The sequence below is a fragment of the Elephas maximus genome, chromosome 4 (genome assembly GCF_024166365.1).
Source record: "Elephas maximus indicus isolate mEleMax1 chromosome 4, mEleMax1 primary haplotype, whole genome shotgun sequence".
Taxonomy (NCBI): Eukaryota; Metazoa; Chordata; class Mammalia; order Proboscidea; family Elephantidae; genus Elephas; species Elephas maximus.
The window spans coordinates 184,526,402-184,541,454 of record NC_064822.1 but is presented as its reverse complement, the minus strand read 5'-3'; the positions used below and the strand labels follow the sequence as shown (position 1 = coordinate 184,541,454).

At 60.8% G+C, this 15,053-nt stretch overlaps 1 protein-coding gene across 6 annotated transcripts in view; it reads left to right on the top strand.

Moving 5' to 3' along the window:
• Positions 1-15,025, top strand: part of MRTFA (myocardin related transcription factor A) — a 138,068-nt gene extending 123,043 nt beyond the window's left edge. For all 6 annotated transcript variants that reach the window (XM_049885187.1, XM_049885185.1, XM_049885188.1 and 3 more), the window contains 9 exons: positions 6-167; positions 3,690-3,865; positions 4,405-4,554; positions 6,812-7,071; positions 7,407-7,578; positions 8,627-9,664; positions 10,683-10,835; positions 11,050-11,110; positions 13,294-15,025. In XM_049885187.1, coding sequence (XP_049741144.1) covers positions 6-167; positions 3,690-3,865; positions 4,405-4,554; positions 6,812-7,071; positions 7,407-7,578; positions 8,627-9,664; positions 10,683-10,835; positions 11,050-11,110; positions 13,294-13,811 — 2,690 coding nt within the window. In that variant the 3' untranslated portion in view covers positions 13,812-15,025. The remainder of the gene's footprint in view (positions 1-5; positions 168-3,689; positions 3,866-4,404; positions 4,555-6,811; positions 7,072-7,406; positions 7,579-8,626; positions 9,665-10,682; positions 10,836-11,049; positions 11,111-13,293) is intronic.
• Positions 15,026-15,053: the final 28 nt, after the last annotated feature.

Here is a 15,053-nt window from a genome sequence, read left to right as displayed (position 1 = left end):
GGCAGAGACCTCAGCCGAGCCTTCCCTCCAAGCCAAACAGCTAAAGCTGAAGCGAGCCAGGCTGGCTGATGACCTCAACGAGAAGATCGCCCAGAGGCCTGGTCCCATGGAACTGGTAGAGAAGAACATCCTGCCCGTGGAGTCCAGCCTGAAGGAAGCCATCATTGGTGAGGAGGCCGCCCCTGTGGACTGCAGGCCAGGAGGCCAGGGGGAGAGGGAGCCAGGATTGGAGCAGAATTGGGCCAGAGCTGCAGCTGAGTCTTGGGAGACCCAGGTGCAGTGTTGGGGGGCCTGATGAACAGGTTGTCTAAACTTGAAATAGTGCTGGGTCCTCAGGGATTAGAGCCACCCAAAAATAAGTAAATAAATAGCAGAGAGGTCCTGCCTACCTTCCATCCATGCCTCTAAACGCAGCGGCCTACTTCTCTCTCACGGGGTAGGCAGGTGGCAGGAGCGGCAGGTGTGAACGGGCAGAGATGCCAGGGCTTAGAAACCTGCCCATCATGTGTTATTTTTCCTTGTGACGTCTCTTCTTGGAGCTTGGCACTTGGGACAACAAAATGTATTGATCCAAGCAGTGTGCTAGGTGCTAGGCCTACAGCCCCACAAACAGACCTGGCCCCCGTCTGATACAGCTCGTGCCCAGGGGAGGGCACAGCAGGTAAAGAGGTGTGCTGGAGGCAGCGCAGGGTGCTGTGGGCACACCGAGGCTCACCAGGGGTAGGTGACCAAGCCAGGGGCTGAGGAAGGAATAGGGATTAGCTAAGGTGTGCGTGGCGAGGAGGAGTGTCCCAGGCTGGAATGGCCGCGAGTTCGGGGCCAGGAAATGAGAAGGAGCCTGGCACTCCACAGGCCGAGGTGGTTCACTGTGGCCGCATCAGGGGGGCTGACAAGACAGGAGGCAGGAGAGGTCGGCATGGACCAGGGCAGGGCCTGGTGCGCTGTGGGAAGGCGTTCAGACTGGATTTGCTTAGGTTTGGCTGAGGGGTTGGTGCAGATCGGTCTCCCTCACTGCAGTGGGCCCGACACCTGCTCCTGGACGTGGCCAGGCCTTCCTACCCTTGGGGAGGCAGCTGCACTGTAGAGAAGAGGAGGCTTAACTCTCACACAGTGGTGAGGAGTCACAGTTGGGTAGGACATGAGACGGGACCCACTGGAGCAGGCCCCATAACGTGCCAAGTCAGGAGACTGGTTCAAGGAGACTGCGTTGCAGATGGGCTTGGACAGTTAGCGCAGGAGGCTGGCATGCACTGGGCCCCAAGCAGCCCTTTCCCCACTTCGCTGCAATCACCCTTGGAGCCCACAGGAACACCCCAACACCTTTGTCCACTGACTGGCCCTGTCCCTCCTTGGTGTTTTCTTACCAGATTTCCCCCAGATTGCGTAGCAGCTCCGAGTCACAGGCCAGGGCTTGAGCCAAGCCAGTTCTGGGCTTGACAGCCAGCCAGCAGTCTGGTAAATGTCAGCCGAGGGTCGGCACGTGCCAGGCCCCATGTGAAGTCCTGAAGTTACCAAGATGAATAGACATGACTCCTGCCCGCAAAGAAGTCAGTCTGACGTAAGAAGGCTGACAGACGGGACGGCTTCTGGGTCGGCTCCCACTCAGGGCAGCACTGTGCAGAGAAGGGCCATGGCCTGGGACTCGGAAGCTAAGTTCTCTGCCTTGTGGGGCAGTGTTCAGGGTCACGTGGACAGCCCTTAGTGCCTGGGGAGACCCTGACAGGAGTTTACTGCACCTGTGAGGTTATATAATAACGTTAATTACAGGCCAGCTAATAATGGCCCTGATGGCTATGGTGTCTGTGCCCTGGGAGCCCAGCTGAGAGGCGACGGTTGGCAGTGGCTGGGAAGGCCCCAAAGATGACGTGGCACATTTGGAGGAGGTACAGAAAGACATTGTAGGCAGAGGGAATGGCGTGTGTAGGGGCCGGTGGCCAGGCAGAGCGTGGAAGCATCCTCGGGAAGGGAGCACTTGCCAGCCTCAGCCACATCCTACCCGAGGAGTGGAGAGATGAGAATGAGTGAGGGCAGCAGGTGGGGCAGCAAGGAGGAGGAAGCTGACACGGGGCTAAGATGGAGGTTGAGCTCGGATAGAGGGAAGGAGGCAAAGCTGGCTGGACGGAGGGAAATGGGCGAGGAGGAGGGAGACAGTGAGTTCTGAGGGCTGCCAAGAATAGGGTGCTGGGAGAGGCTGTGTTCCCACCTGCCAGCACACTCCTCCTGTGGACTCACGCCTGCACCCACACACGCTCACATACCTTTTTCCTCAGGCTCCCAGTTGACCTTGAGGATTCATCAGGCTCCTCTCCTCTAGGCCGTCTCCCCGGTCTCTCCTAGGCGGTCCCATTCTCCCAGAGGGCTGGTGTGTAAACTCCCTGGGGGCAGGGACCGTCCACATCTCCACACCCCACCTGGCCCACAGTGGGCAGCTGGGTCTACTGGGAGGCCGCAGGCACAGTCCTAGGCGTTCTCAGTCCTGCCAGCATCTCCCTCGGGGTGGATGGGCCAGCGTGGGCGCTGGTGCGCCTCTGTCCTGGATTGCCACCCTAAGGAGCTGGGAGGTTGCCCTGCCCCACAGGGCCCCCGCTGGGTATAGAGACTGTGAGAAACCACCTAGATGTTTGAGGTGTTTGTGGTCAGTGAGCTCCATCCCCCAGAGCATGCGTGGCCCCAAGACAGATGGGGTGCACTTCTAGAGGAAGGAAGAGCCTTAGGTGACGGCCCTTGGTGGGAAGACACTGCTGGGAGAGTCACTGCAGGGCCAACCCAGGCGGAGCCAGCGGCTCCTTCCTGTTCCTGTGTCCGTATCTGCGGCCTTCCCCCAGAGCAGGTTTCCTCTCGGCCAGCGGCAGTGCACCTCAGGGGCCTTGGCCACTTGTGGGTTCCACTCCTCCTGTTGTGAAAAGCAAGCCCTCTTCCCTCATGCAGACTCTGGTTGTGACATGGACCTTTTGAAATGTCCCACTGGCCTCTGTAGCTCTCCCTCAGGCTCCCTGTTCCCCTCTTTTCTTCCTCCTGGTCCTGGGATCCCCCTACCCCACCTCCCAAACAGCTTGGCTTGCAGCCTTGACAGACACCCACAGGCACACTCGGGGCTTGATGGGCTCAGGTCAGGGCAGTCACAGCCAGTGGCCTCTGCTGGGGTGCCTTCTGTCTCAGCCTTAGACCCTGGCTCCCTAGTCTGTTCCCGGCCTCTGGAGGGTCGGCCAGGAGGAGCCGCACTCATTTTGTCCCTCTAGGCAGGGCAGGGTCCATCAGCGTCCAGGGAGTAGGGCGTTCTGTACAGCTGGGGTGGGGAGTGAAGAACATTTAACTGCAGGAAACAGATGGAGGGGAGGCGGGGGACAGCAGCAGGGTCTCCCAGGGAGGCAGCTGGCTGGAGGGAGGGAAGAAGGTGGAGCCTGACTGAAGACTGGAAAGCAGAGAAGAAAGCAGAGGGTCAGCACTGGTGCCTTTCCGCAGCGTAGAGCACATGGTGGCCCATAGCTTCTCTCTGGTCTTTGTTCCTGGTCCTGAGGATGGACTGTCCCGGAGCTCTGGGGCTTCTCTGGGGACAAAGCCTACGGCCTGCTGTCACTTTGCTGAGGTGTGAGGGGGCGGGGCCAGTGCTCTACTCGTGAGCAAGGCTTTTCCTCTGCTCAGCCAGCATGGGGCCAGAGGTGGGGCCTCACGCTGGCTTTGGGTTTCAGTGGGCCAGGTGAACTACCCGAAAGTAGCAGACAGCTCTTCCTTCGATGAGGACAGCAGTGATGCCTTATCGCCCGAGCAACCTGCCAGCCACGAGTCCCAGGGCTCCGTGCCATCACCCCTGGAAGCCCGAGTCAGTGAGCCACTGCCGAGTGCCACCTCTCTGTCCCCCACTCAGGTGAGCTCCGCTTCTTTCAGATGCTTCCCCAATTCCCTGAGCTCACCAGAGCTGCCTCTGCCCTGGCACAGGGAAGCGGGGGCGCCCTAGTAGCCAGAGCCTGGCTGCTTCAGCGCCAGTGAAGGGAGGGAGATGTCGGCAGTGGGCCCCCTTTTGTCACAGGCAGTTTGGACTGGCCTGAGCCTGCCTGAGCCAGTCGAGGGCCTAGCTAGAGGACATCGGCTCAGGCTGCCTTAAAACTGGACCCATGGACCTCGCTGGTCTGCCCCCATTTTCCTTCATTCCAACAGCGACTTTTTTTGATCTTACTCAGCCCAGCAAGCCTTTCACCACCCTCTGCTCTGCTTCTCCCTCTCTCTCTGCCGCTCTGGGGGCGGCTCCTGTAACCGCCTGGTCTTTGCCTGTCACTGGCCCTTTGACACTGATGCCATCCCAGGAGGTGATTGCTACCCCTGCCCCCTGTACAGGACCCTGCCTCCACCCCTGGAGGTGGCCTGTGCCTGTGTGGCTCTGCAGCCTCATTTCCCCCTCCCACTCAGGTTGTGTCCCAACTGCCGACCGGCCCCGACCCTGGAGAAACCCTTTTCCTGGCAGAGCAGCCGCCTCCGCCGCCCCCTCCTCTGCTGCCTTCCAGCCTCACCAATGGAACCACCGCCCCCGCTGCCAAGCCCACCCCGACCCTCATCAAGGTACAGTTCTCTCAGGGGCCACACCCTCTTTTCACCCCCTAAGCCTTCTGTGACCACATTCCCGCTGAGGGGTGACTGCAGAGGGTGGGATGCACGCCATTCCCTCATCAGAGACCAGCACAGGCCACTGAAGTAGTCCGGAATGTCCGCCGTGTTCTCCTTTCACATCACGGTAGCTGTGTCCCAGGCACTGGGCTGGGCTTTCCATCCATTCATTCCTCTCTCAGCCACCAGCAAACACCACACCTTCTCATTTAAGGCCATCGACAACCTCGTGAGGCAGTGGGGTCAGAGTGGCACCTTTGGGTTTTGGTTGTTACTCTCCTTCTCGAAGACCTGACCTGAAGTAACTCAAGGGGGCAAGCTTTACCACTGGGCCACAGAGCTCTCCCTGGGGGCCTCAGTGGGCAAAGGGGAGTCAGGTGGTCTTTTCAATGGCCCTCCTGTCCTGAAGCCACCTCAGCCCAGGAGCTCTGCAACCTCAGTCCCCAGGATCCCCCCCACCCCACCTCCTGTGCTTCTGCTGGGCAGGTTGCTGACTCCCCTCTTCTACTCAACTTCATCATTCTCTGAGTCCTCTGGGCTCCTCTCCACACAGTCCCTGGCCACCACGCGTCCTCTCCTCTTGCCGCTAGTCCCAGGAGCCTGGGAGCCCTGCAGAATCACGCTTTCTCAGCCTCGCTGAGCCCTCGCTGCGGCTCTTGGGCCTGCCCCTGTGGCTCCCTCCTTCTGTGCTGTGGTGACGCCCTCCCTCCCTTATCCTACTCCTCTGTTTGCGGGCGAGGCATCGCCACTGAGGCCATCAGCTCTCCCCACTCCACGCGAGAAAGTGTGCTGCCCCCATCAGTACGTCCTTCCTCCAGGCCCAGGGCAGTGAGGGGTCTCCCCAGCCCCCCTGTGCCCTGGACGTTTTCCACTTTCTCCAGGACGTCGCCCCTGTAGTGGGCACCTCTCTGTGCATCTGCATTTTCTTTCTTACTGTCCACAGAGGTCAAAGGTTGTCCCCCAAAATACCTCCTCAGACTTGCTCCTTGCCACATTCCTGTTTCCTTCCTCTGACACCATGCGTTTGAAAGGGTACTTTCTCCATACTTTGTCTGGATTTCCCCTTGCCTGGGCCTTGCCTCAGCCTCTCAGGGCTCCCAGTGCTCCCAGCCCCACCAGTGAGCTGAAGCAGCTCCCCTCAGCCCTCTCCAGGGCCGATTGCTCACCTTTCCCGCTCTGGTGGCTCCTCTCGCTGTGGTAGCTACTCTTTCCTGGGCTCCTTTTTCTCCTCTCTTCTGGGATGGGGGTTGCTCCTCGGTTCTGCCCTCAGCCTTCGTGAGGTCACCTTCCTCCCACGGCTCCATCGCCCTCTCTGCCTGCTCCTGTTTTCACCCACGTCAGTTCTGGCTCCACCTTCTAGCAGGTCTACCCTCCTCATTCCACCCTTTCTGCCTCTTCCGCCGTGTTCACAGTGGCCATAGCTCAAACGCCTCACCTGCCACCTGCCCAGGTTGTCAGGTCTTCCTCCAGTGAGTCACCTCTGCCCAGACCCTCCCTTCAGACCCACTTCTGCCTGCTGGAGACCCCAGCTGTCCCTGCATCGTGTCACCACCTTGATGTTCCCCACCTACCAGGCCTCCCTGGCACTCCCCAACTAGCGCTTGTCCACCTGGCCCCTTCCTGTCTGCCCAGTCCTCTCTGGCCTTCTGGCCCGGTGAGAAGCCTTCCCTGCTGTCCAGCAGGGAGACTTTGCAGGCACACTGGGTACATGAATATGGGCTCGTGGAGTCCTAGGCTGAATCCCAGCTCCTTCATACAGCCGGATCGGGATCACTAGTGACCTGAGGGAAGTGACTTCTCGGAGCTGCTTCATGTTGTTGCCTCGCTTTCCAGTGCCCACAGTCATTCCTGCTGTGGCAGGGCTCTCCAAGGTTGGCATGACACAGCCCGTCCAGCTCCACCGGCAGTGCCCACTCTGCCGGGCACGTGGATGCCTGTGACTGTGGCCGACGGTGCCTCTGAGCTGGGGCCTTCTTAAGATCAGACGTACACGGCGCCCCTCTGATGCCCCCCTCCCTGCTCCGGCACACTCCTGGGCACTGAGGAGGCTTCTCTTTGGAGGGGCTGCAGCCCAGTCGGGGAAGAGTGGAAGTGGACAGGGTGGAGGGTGGCCTTCTCAGCCACCGCGGCGTGGGAGGGAGGGCTGTCCCGCTCCTGGGCCTCCTCAGTAAGAAGCCTGCGCCTCCCATGACGTGCCTTCTGTCCCCCACAGCAAAGCCAACCCAAGTCTGCTAGCGAGAAGTCGCAGCGCAGCAAGAAGGCCAAGGAGCTGAAGCCAAAGGTGAAGAAGCTCAAGTATCATCAGTACATCCCCCCGGACCAAAAGCAGGACAAGGGGCCGCCCCCCATGGACTCCTCCTACGCCAGGATCCTCCAGCAGCAGCAGCTCTTCCTGCAGCTTCAGATCCTTAACCAGCAGCAGCAGCAGCAGCAGCACTACAACTACCAGGCCATCCTGCCCGCCCCGCCCAAGTAGGCGCGCGCCCCTGCCCGCCCCGCCCCTGCCCGCCCCGCCCCTGCCTGCCCCGCCCCTGCCCGCCCTGCTCCTGCCTGCCCCACTCCTGCCCCATCGCTGCCCCTCCCAAGTAGGCACCCATCTGCACCACCCACCCCTGCCCAACCCGTCACTGCCCTGAGGCCAGCAGATGCCACGCTTGTGGGGGTGACCCCAGACTTCAAAGGATCCTTGGTCTGGACTCACAAGAGTGTCTCCAGCAGGACTACCCTGCAGCCCAGGCTCTTGGCTTCTGCCTGCAGCAGCTGAGGTGGTGTTTAAGGGACTTATTTCTGCCTTTCCTTCTTCCCAGGCCGGCAGGGGAGACTCTGGGAAGCAGCGGGGCCCCCCCAGTGCGCAGCCTTTCCACGACCAGCAGCAGCCCCAGCTCAGGTGCCCCTGGGACCAGCGGGCTAGTGCGTCAGAACAGCATTTCACTGCCGGGCAAGCTGGGGGCCCTGCCCACCAACCTGGATGAGATGAAGGCAGGTGGCTGCCCCTCCCACAGGGGCTTTCTGGGAGTCTCATTTGGAGGCAGGGCAATCAGCGGGCCCTGGACCCACAGCCCTTGGGGGCAGGGGCAGGCAGGGCTCCCAATTCTGGCCTTCATCAGACAGGCTTCTTGTGCAGGCTACACCCTCCTCATCGTCACTGTCACTGTCAGTCCAGGGCCTCGGGCGGGGCTCACACAGCAGCTGTGGGCCTCTTCTCTCCCTCGATCTCGGCAGTGCAGTACCAGAAATGGGGGTGATACCCCATTCTAGGGTGCCTAGAGGTAGAGCAGCCCCAGTGACAGAGCGAGGATTCAGACTAGGGGCTGTCCAATTTCAGCACCCTCACACTATCCGCTGTATCAGCTGATGCTCCCCGGAACCTGCTTGTGCAGCTCCCGGGTCCTGGGCTTGGGGTCTCTGTCTGATCAAATGAGTGGACCAAATTCCCTGCAGGGTTTGGCCTCTAGACTGGTGGACCCTACCTGGGCCATGAGCTGGATCCCAACAGAGACCCAGCCTCATTGAGGTGGCTGGGATTGGGTGCTGGCCTTCAGGCTGGACTGCACCCCAGCTCTGCCCCTCACTAGCTTTGTCATCCTGGAGGTGTTACTTTATGTTTGTGTGCTCAGTTTTCTCATCTGTAGAATGCGCTTAGTGCCATTAAGTCTACCTGAGCACGAGGCTGGTGGCTGGGACAGCTGTAGCTGCCATGTGCCTGGCACAGGTGGGGGGCTCCCAGTCTGGCTGGCAGCCAGAGCAGGCATTTTAACTAGGCCCTGGGGTGTGGTACAGGTGGGCAGAGGGAGGAGGTGGGTGGTGGGGCATATCTTGTTCCCAGGGCTGTGGGAGGGTGAGGGCCTTGATGTCGAATGGCCAGTGGAGCCTGGCAGAGACGAGGCCTAACAGACAACGTGCTTGTCCCTCCTGTCCTCCCAGGCTGTCTTCCTGGCTGGACCCAGTTCCTTTGTCCAGCTGTCCATACCCACTGCCTGGATGAGGCCCAGGGCTCCCTGCTGACCTGGCTCTCAACCCCTTGTAGGTGGCAGAGCTGAAGCAGGAGCTCAAGTTGCGATCATTGCCTGTCTCAGGCACCAAGACTGACCTGATTGAACGCCTGCGAGCCTACCAAGACCAAATCAGCCCCACCCAGGGGGCCCCCAAGGCTCCTGCCGCTGCCTCCATCCTGCCCAAGGCTGGTGAGGTGGTGGTAGCCTTCCCAGCGGCCCGGCTGAGCACAGGGCCAGCCCTGGTGGCAGCAGGCCTAGCTCCCACAGAGGTGGTGGTGGCCACGGTGACCAGCAATGGAGTGGTGAAATTCGGCAGCACAGGCTCCACACCTCCTGTGTCCCCCACCCCTTCAGAGCGCTCCCTGCTTAGCACGGGCGATGAGAACTCCACACCCGGGGACACCTTTGGTGAGATGGTGACATCGCCCCTGACCCAGCTCACGCTGCAGGCCTCGCCGCTGCAAATCCTCATGAAGGAGGAGGGCCCGCGGGCTGGAGCCTGCTGCCTGAGCCCGGGGGCACGGGGCGAGGTGGAGGGGCGTGACAAGGACCAGATGCTGCAGGAGAAGGACAAGCAGATTGAGGAGCTGACGCGCATGCTCCGGCAGAAGCAGCAGCTGGTGGAGCGGCTGAGGCTGCAGCTGGAGCAGGAGAAGCGGGCCCAGCAGCCCGCCCCCGCCCCGGCCCCCACCCCGGCCCCGGCTGCCCTTGGCACTGCTGCCACGGCTGTGAAGCAGGAGAGCAGCTTCACCAGCTGCCAGCTGAGCCGGCTGCCCCCAGGCCCGGCACACGCCTTCGCTCCCAGCCTGGCCACCTCCACTGCTGACCACGCAGACGCCGGCGCCCCAGCCCTTGCACCCCAGGCGGTGGTGGTGAAGCAGGAAGCCGGGCTGCCGGAGCCTGCGCCGGTGCCCACCCCTCAGCTGCTCCTGGGCCCCCGAGGCTCTGGCCTCATCAAGGGGGTTACACCTCCCACCCTCATCACCGACTCCACTGGGACCCACCTCGTGCTCACCGTGACCAATCACAATGCAGATAGCCCTGGCCTGCCCAGTGGGAGCCCCCAGCAGGTATGTGGGCTGGGGGAGTGGGGCCGGGCAGTGTGAACACAGGTCAACTAGTGACAGCCCCCGTTCCCAGCACCCCCAGGTGCCCAACTTTTGTGTTTGCTTCATTTAACCTTCTCTGCACCCTCTATAGGGAGGGCCTGGCCATCCCCCATCTCAGCAGTGAGGACACAGGACGGTCAAGGGCCTGTGCAGATGCACCGCCCCGAGGGCCCCCTTGACCTCTGGCTATTGATACTAGAACATTGTTAGCACCTGGACACTCTCAGTAGGCCCAGGCGCCCATTGCTGCAGACGGTGGGGAAGGGGTATAGATGGGGCCTGGGGGCCCCTTGCCCCTTGCCCCTTGCCCCTTGCCCCTTGCCCCTTGCCCCTTGCCCCTTGCCCCTTGCCCCTTGGTGCAGTCACCCTGGCTGAGCCTGCAGGTGTCTGTGGGTCTGGCCTGGGGCTGACGGACAAGCCTGGTGCTAGCTCCTCTCCCTCAGGCCGGCTGTCCCCCGCCACAATGTCACTGGCAGCTGGTTTGCTGCTCTGCCACTCTTAACAGCCCAGACCCTCTACCCAGCCTGGCCCACAAGGGAGGCCACTCTTATGCCCTGTGTGCCTAGCCCTGTGGAGCTAGGAGAGAGAGGCTGTGAGAGGAGCCAGGCCCCTCAGGGTGGGAGACAGGGACTCTGAGCAGCCTCAGGCAGAGAAGGATGTAGATGTCTCAGCTGGGGGCAGGACTCAGCCCAGAGCCCCTTCCTCTCCCCGCGTGGCATGTACCAAACCCAGGTCACCCCATGCCTGCCCAGCTGTCTGCAGGGTCCGAGATCAGGGTCTTCCGCATCTCGTACCCTCCTCCCCGGTGGCATCCAGGAGAGCTCCTTGGAAGGAGCCAGCAGAGCTGGCCTGGCCAGAAGGGGGTGCCTGCCACTTGCCTCCTGGAGTGCAGGGAGGGGGCCTGTCCCTGCTCCTTCCCACTTTTCCCGCAGGCAGGTCTGCCCTGCAACCGCTCTTCTCTCCCCACCCTCATGTCCAGCCCTTGTCCCAGCCTGGCTCTCCCGCCCCTGGCCCACCCGCCCAGATGGACTTGGAACCCCCGTCGCAGCCCCTCTTTGGGCCCCCCACTTCTCTGCTGAAGAAGGAGCCGCCTGGCTATGAGGAGGCCGTGAACCAGCAGCCCAAACAGCAGGTGAAGAGGGCAGACTGGGGCCTGGCCGGGCCGCTGCACTGGGCCACTGGAGGAATGGGGGCTGGCAGTAATCCTCTGCCGCAGGCCTTGCCGGGTGGGCCTGATGGTGCAGGAGGGCGTCCAGTGTCCGGCTTCCAGCCTGGCTGAAGCGCAGGGGTGGAGGAGGCATCCAGCCCTGTTCCCAATCCTCACCTTTTCTCTTTTTGTGCCACAGGAAAATGGTTCCTCAAGCCAGCAGATGGATGATCTGTTCGACATTCTTATTCAGAGTGGAGGTGAGTCCCAGCCCCCATGCTTCCTCCTCTCCCTGTCCCAGGTTGACACAGCCTAGGCTGGTTGATCGGTGAGTATGTGTGTTTACTGAACACCTGCTGAGTAGCAGACCTCGCAGTCAGCACTTGGGGCACGCCAGTGAGTGAGACAAGCCCTACCTTGGCCTGGCAAGAGGGCTGAGAAGAGGGGTGACCTCAGCGTGGTTCACCTTACCAGGCACCTCTGTGGGGACACTATTCTGGGTGCTGGGGCTGTTTGGCAAACAAAATAGAGACCTTTGTCTTTGTGGGGCTCCCCGTCTAGCATGGGGAGATAAGTCGCCAACAGACCGCGTAGTAACTGACATGTCAGAAAGGGGTGCGTGTGGCGGAAACAAGTAGAGAAGGGGGAGGTCATGGGGACGGGGTGGGAGAGCTGTAGCCCGGGCGTGCCTGGCGTGCTCGAGGCCAGAGTGAGCAGGAACGGACCAGTCAGAGAGGTGCCGGGCCACAAACTGTGTGTCTCGTTCTGGTTTTTAATGCGTTCATTGCTGTGATAAAGGAGTAGGCTGTGCACAGGTTCTTGGAGGAGGGGACCTCACCAGATGGGGTTCAGGGTGGGCTTCTAGGAGGAGGGGTTCAGAATGTTCTACCTGTGCAGAGGGGGCACAGCATGAAACGTTCTGGAGGAGCAAGGCAGATAGACGGACAGACATTTGAGCATTCAAGCCTCAAGTGCTGGCATTGGGTGGGGCTCAAGGTGGTTGTTGGCAGAAGGTGCCGGAAGGGTGGCTGGACAGTGTCTGGACTGATCTCAGGGCAGCCGGGAGGCCGCTGCAGGAAGGTGACAGGAGGAAGATGGTCTCCTTTGTGACTTGCTCAAGGTCATGTGGGTTTCTGGGCAGGGGAAGAGTTTAGGGTAGAAGGTGACAAGAGGAGGAGTCAGGTGACAATGCAGCAAGTGGCAGGCGGAACTGCAGGCAGTAGTGGAGGGACTTGAGCAGCGTCAGGAGAACAGGGGGATGACTCTGGTGACGACCATTTGAGGGGTCAGCAGTGTTGCCAGGGCCCTGGCTTCTGCAGCCCGATGGGAGGTGTAGTCTGTCCAGCACAAAGGGTCCCAAGAAGAGACATGACAGGAGGACATGTTGGAGGGGAGGATTCTGGTCTGGGCAGGACCCAGCCGGTAGAGCCAGATGAGGATGGGACAGGTATCGGGACACAACAACGGCACAGCCCTTGGGGCCCATGTAAGGAGTTGATAGGCTGGTGCATGCAGCACACAGGGACACCGCACAGCAGAAGGGTGAGTGACCAGTCGTCCACTTTACAGTGGGGACTTGATGCTGGGTGAGCTTTATCTCAAAAAAAACCCAGGTTACAGTTACCTGTGAGTGATGGCCATCCCTGAAGACATTAAACTCAGTGGAGAGAGGACTAGGGTCCTGTTGGCCCTCCATGTCCTCAGGATTTAGCACTGCTGCTTGCACACAGAAAGCTCTCAAACTTCGATGAGAGAATTGAGAGAAAAGGAGAGAGATCCCCTTGTGAGGCGGTGGCACGGACTAGGATGGCAGTGACAGGAATAGAGAAGGGCAGTTACTGCATCTAGTTCTGTTTAAGATTATGCTTGTTTTTGAAGCAGTGTACCCAGACACATGACTGTCATATTAGAGTAACTATTTAAAGGTAAAAGAAAAAATGCAGCGCCCAGTAGCTATTGTTAACTCTTTAACACCTTGGCTTGTTGAGAGGCAGATGGCAGTTGTGTGTGCAGCCTGGGGTGTGCTTCTCACAAGTGTGGATGGTGCTGCGGCTGTTGGTGGGCCCTCTGAGACCCCAGCACCGGGGCTGCCCCAGGCAGTGGACAGGCTGGCCCAGAGCTCAGGAGCGGCACACCTGCACGTCCAGTGCCTAGTCGGGGACGGAAACTACAGGAGGGACGAGGCTGCCTGGGTGGCAGAGAGGGTGCGAGAAGCTTGAAGGCCTTGAGCGCTGGCGTGCGTTAGGGGATGCCGGAGAAGCGGCAACGGGTGCTGCTTGCCCCAAAGCGGGCACTGAGAGGTGGCAGGGACACCAGGAGGAGATGCTTAGATGGGGTGGTGGGACTTGCAACACTTGTCGAAAGGGCTCAGTGTCAACTGGGTGGGAGAGGGAAGGAGCCAGCCTGGCCCTGCTTCTGACCCCGTTACCTCCTTGGTTGGCAGAAATCCCAGCAGACTTCAAGGAGCCATCATCCCTTCCAGGGAAGGAGAAGCCCTCTGCCCCGGCAGCCTGCGCCTCCCCGCTGGCCCCACAGCCCTCGCCCTGTGCCGAGCTCCCGCAGACGGCCCCCCCTCCGTCAGGCTCACCCGCCCTCCCCGGGCGCCTGGAGGACTTCCTGGAAAGCAGCACAGGGCTGCCCCTGCTGACAGGCGGGCACGAGGGTCCAGAGTCCCTGTCCCTCATCGACGACCTCCACAGCCAAATGCTGAGCAGCTCTGCCATCCTGGACCACCCCCCCTCACCCATGGACACCTCGGATTTGCACTTTGCGCCTGAGCCCAGCAGCACCATGGGCCTGGACCTGGCCGACGGGCACCTGGACAGCATGGACTGGCTGGAGCTGTCGTCGGGCGGCCCCGTGCTGAGTCTGGCCCCCCTTGGCACTGCGGCCCCCAGCCTCTTCTCCACGGACTTCCTGGATGGCCACGACCTGCAGCTCCACTGGGACTCCTGCTTATAGCTTCTGCTTCCAGAGATGGGGCCTGGGGTGGGGCCTGGGGTGTTCCATGGCACGGCCCCCCCTTTGGCCTGATTCCACCTCAGTGTGGTTGTCTTGACAATCACGGTCCTTGCTTCCTCTTCCCTGGGAGGCCAGGCAATGGGTCCCTGTGCCAGGCTCAGGCTCACGGGGTGGGGGGAGAAGCCTTCGGTGCAGCTCTGGCTCACCCTGGTGTCAGAGGCCAGGCCTGTGCAGGGCATTTTAGCATGACCTCCTTTTCTGAGGTGTCACTGTCTGGCTAAGACAGGAGAGGCCCAGGGCCAAGGTGGGTAGAAGGCTCATCTGCCTTTTCTTCCCACCGAGGGAAGAAACCAACCTGGGCTTCTCCTTCCTGTCAGCCAACCACAGGGCTCCCAGGCTGCCACAAGGGGTCTCCCTGCCGTTTGAGTGTCTTGGACAATGTGACCATTTAGTGGTTAGTGGCAAAAAGTTTCTGTACAGGTGTATATACTTCTATATTATATATCAACATGCATCTATATACCTTATTTTTGGGATGGGTGGGAGGTGGGTGCAGCTCCCTCCTGTCCTGCTCTGCACATACAGATGGGCCTGGGCACAGGGTCACCTCAAACTGTGACATGGCGTCACCTCAAACTGTGACATGTGAGCATGGTCCTGCCCCAGCCTGGTGTGGAGCCACCCAGGCCCACCCATCACGTGTGTGTTTGACATGTAGACATCCTGCCACACCTGCTCTATCTGTCGTGGCTCCTTATCAGTGCCACCAGGGCAGAGGTGCTTCCTGGCCCTGTTCCTGCCACAGTCTGCCACCTGCCCACATCCCCTCCCGCTGCCCACTGCAGACACCATCAGTCAGAGTCAGCCTCAGCCTGGGACAAGAGGGCACCGGCCCAGCTCTACCAGTGGGGCGTGAGGGGTGGGCGGGAAGCTCTAGCTGCCTCCTGTCCTGATTATCTGGCCTGTCACTCAGGGGGCGTAGGGCTGCAGCCACCAAACAAATGCTGCATTGGAGGGGGGACGCTGTGTGAACTACTTTAAAATAAAAAGTACTGGCTGGCTTCAGTCCATCTTGTTGGACCTGTGCGCGGGTGGCGGTACAACTGGGCCCTGTGTGTGCTCGCTGCACACGCCCAGGGCTCACGTCAGGAGCCCTCCCGCTGAAGAAGGGTCCCCACGCCTGGTTCACGAAAGGGCCAGCCTGCACCTTTCTCAATCCCTCCAAGACAGGCGAGGCCCTAG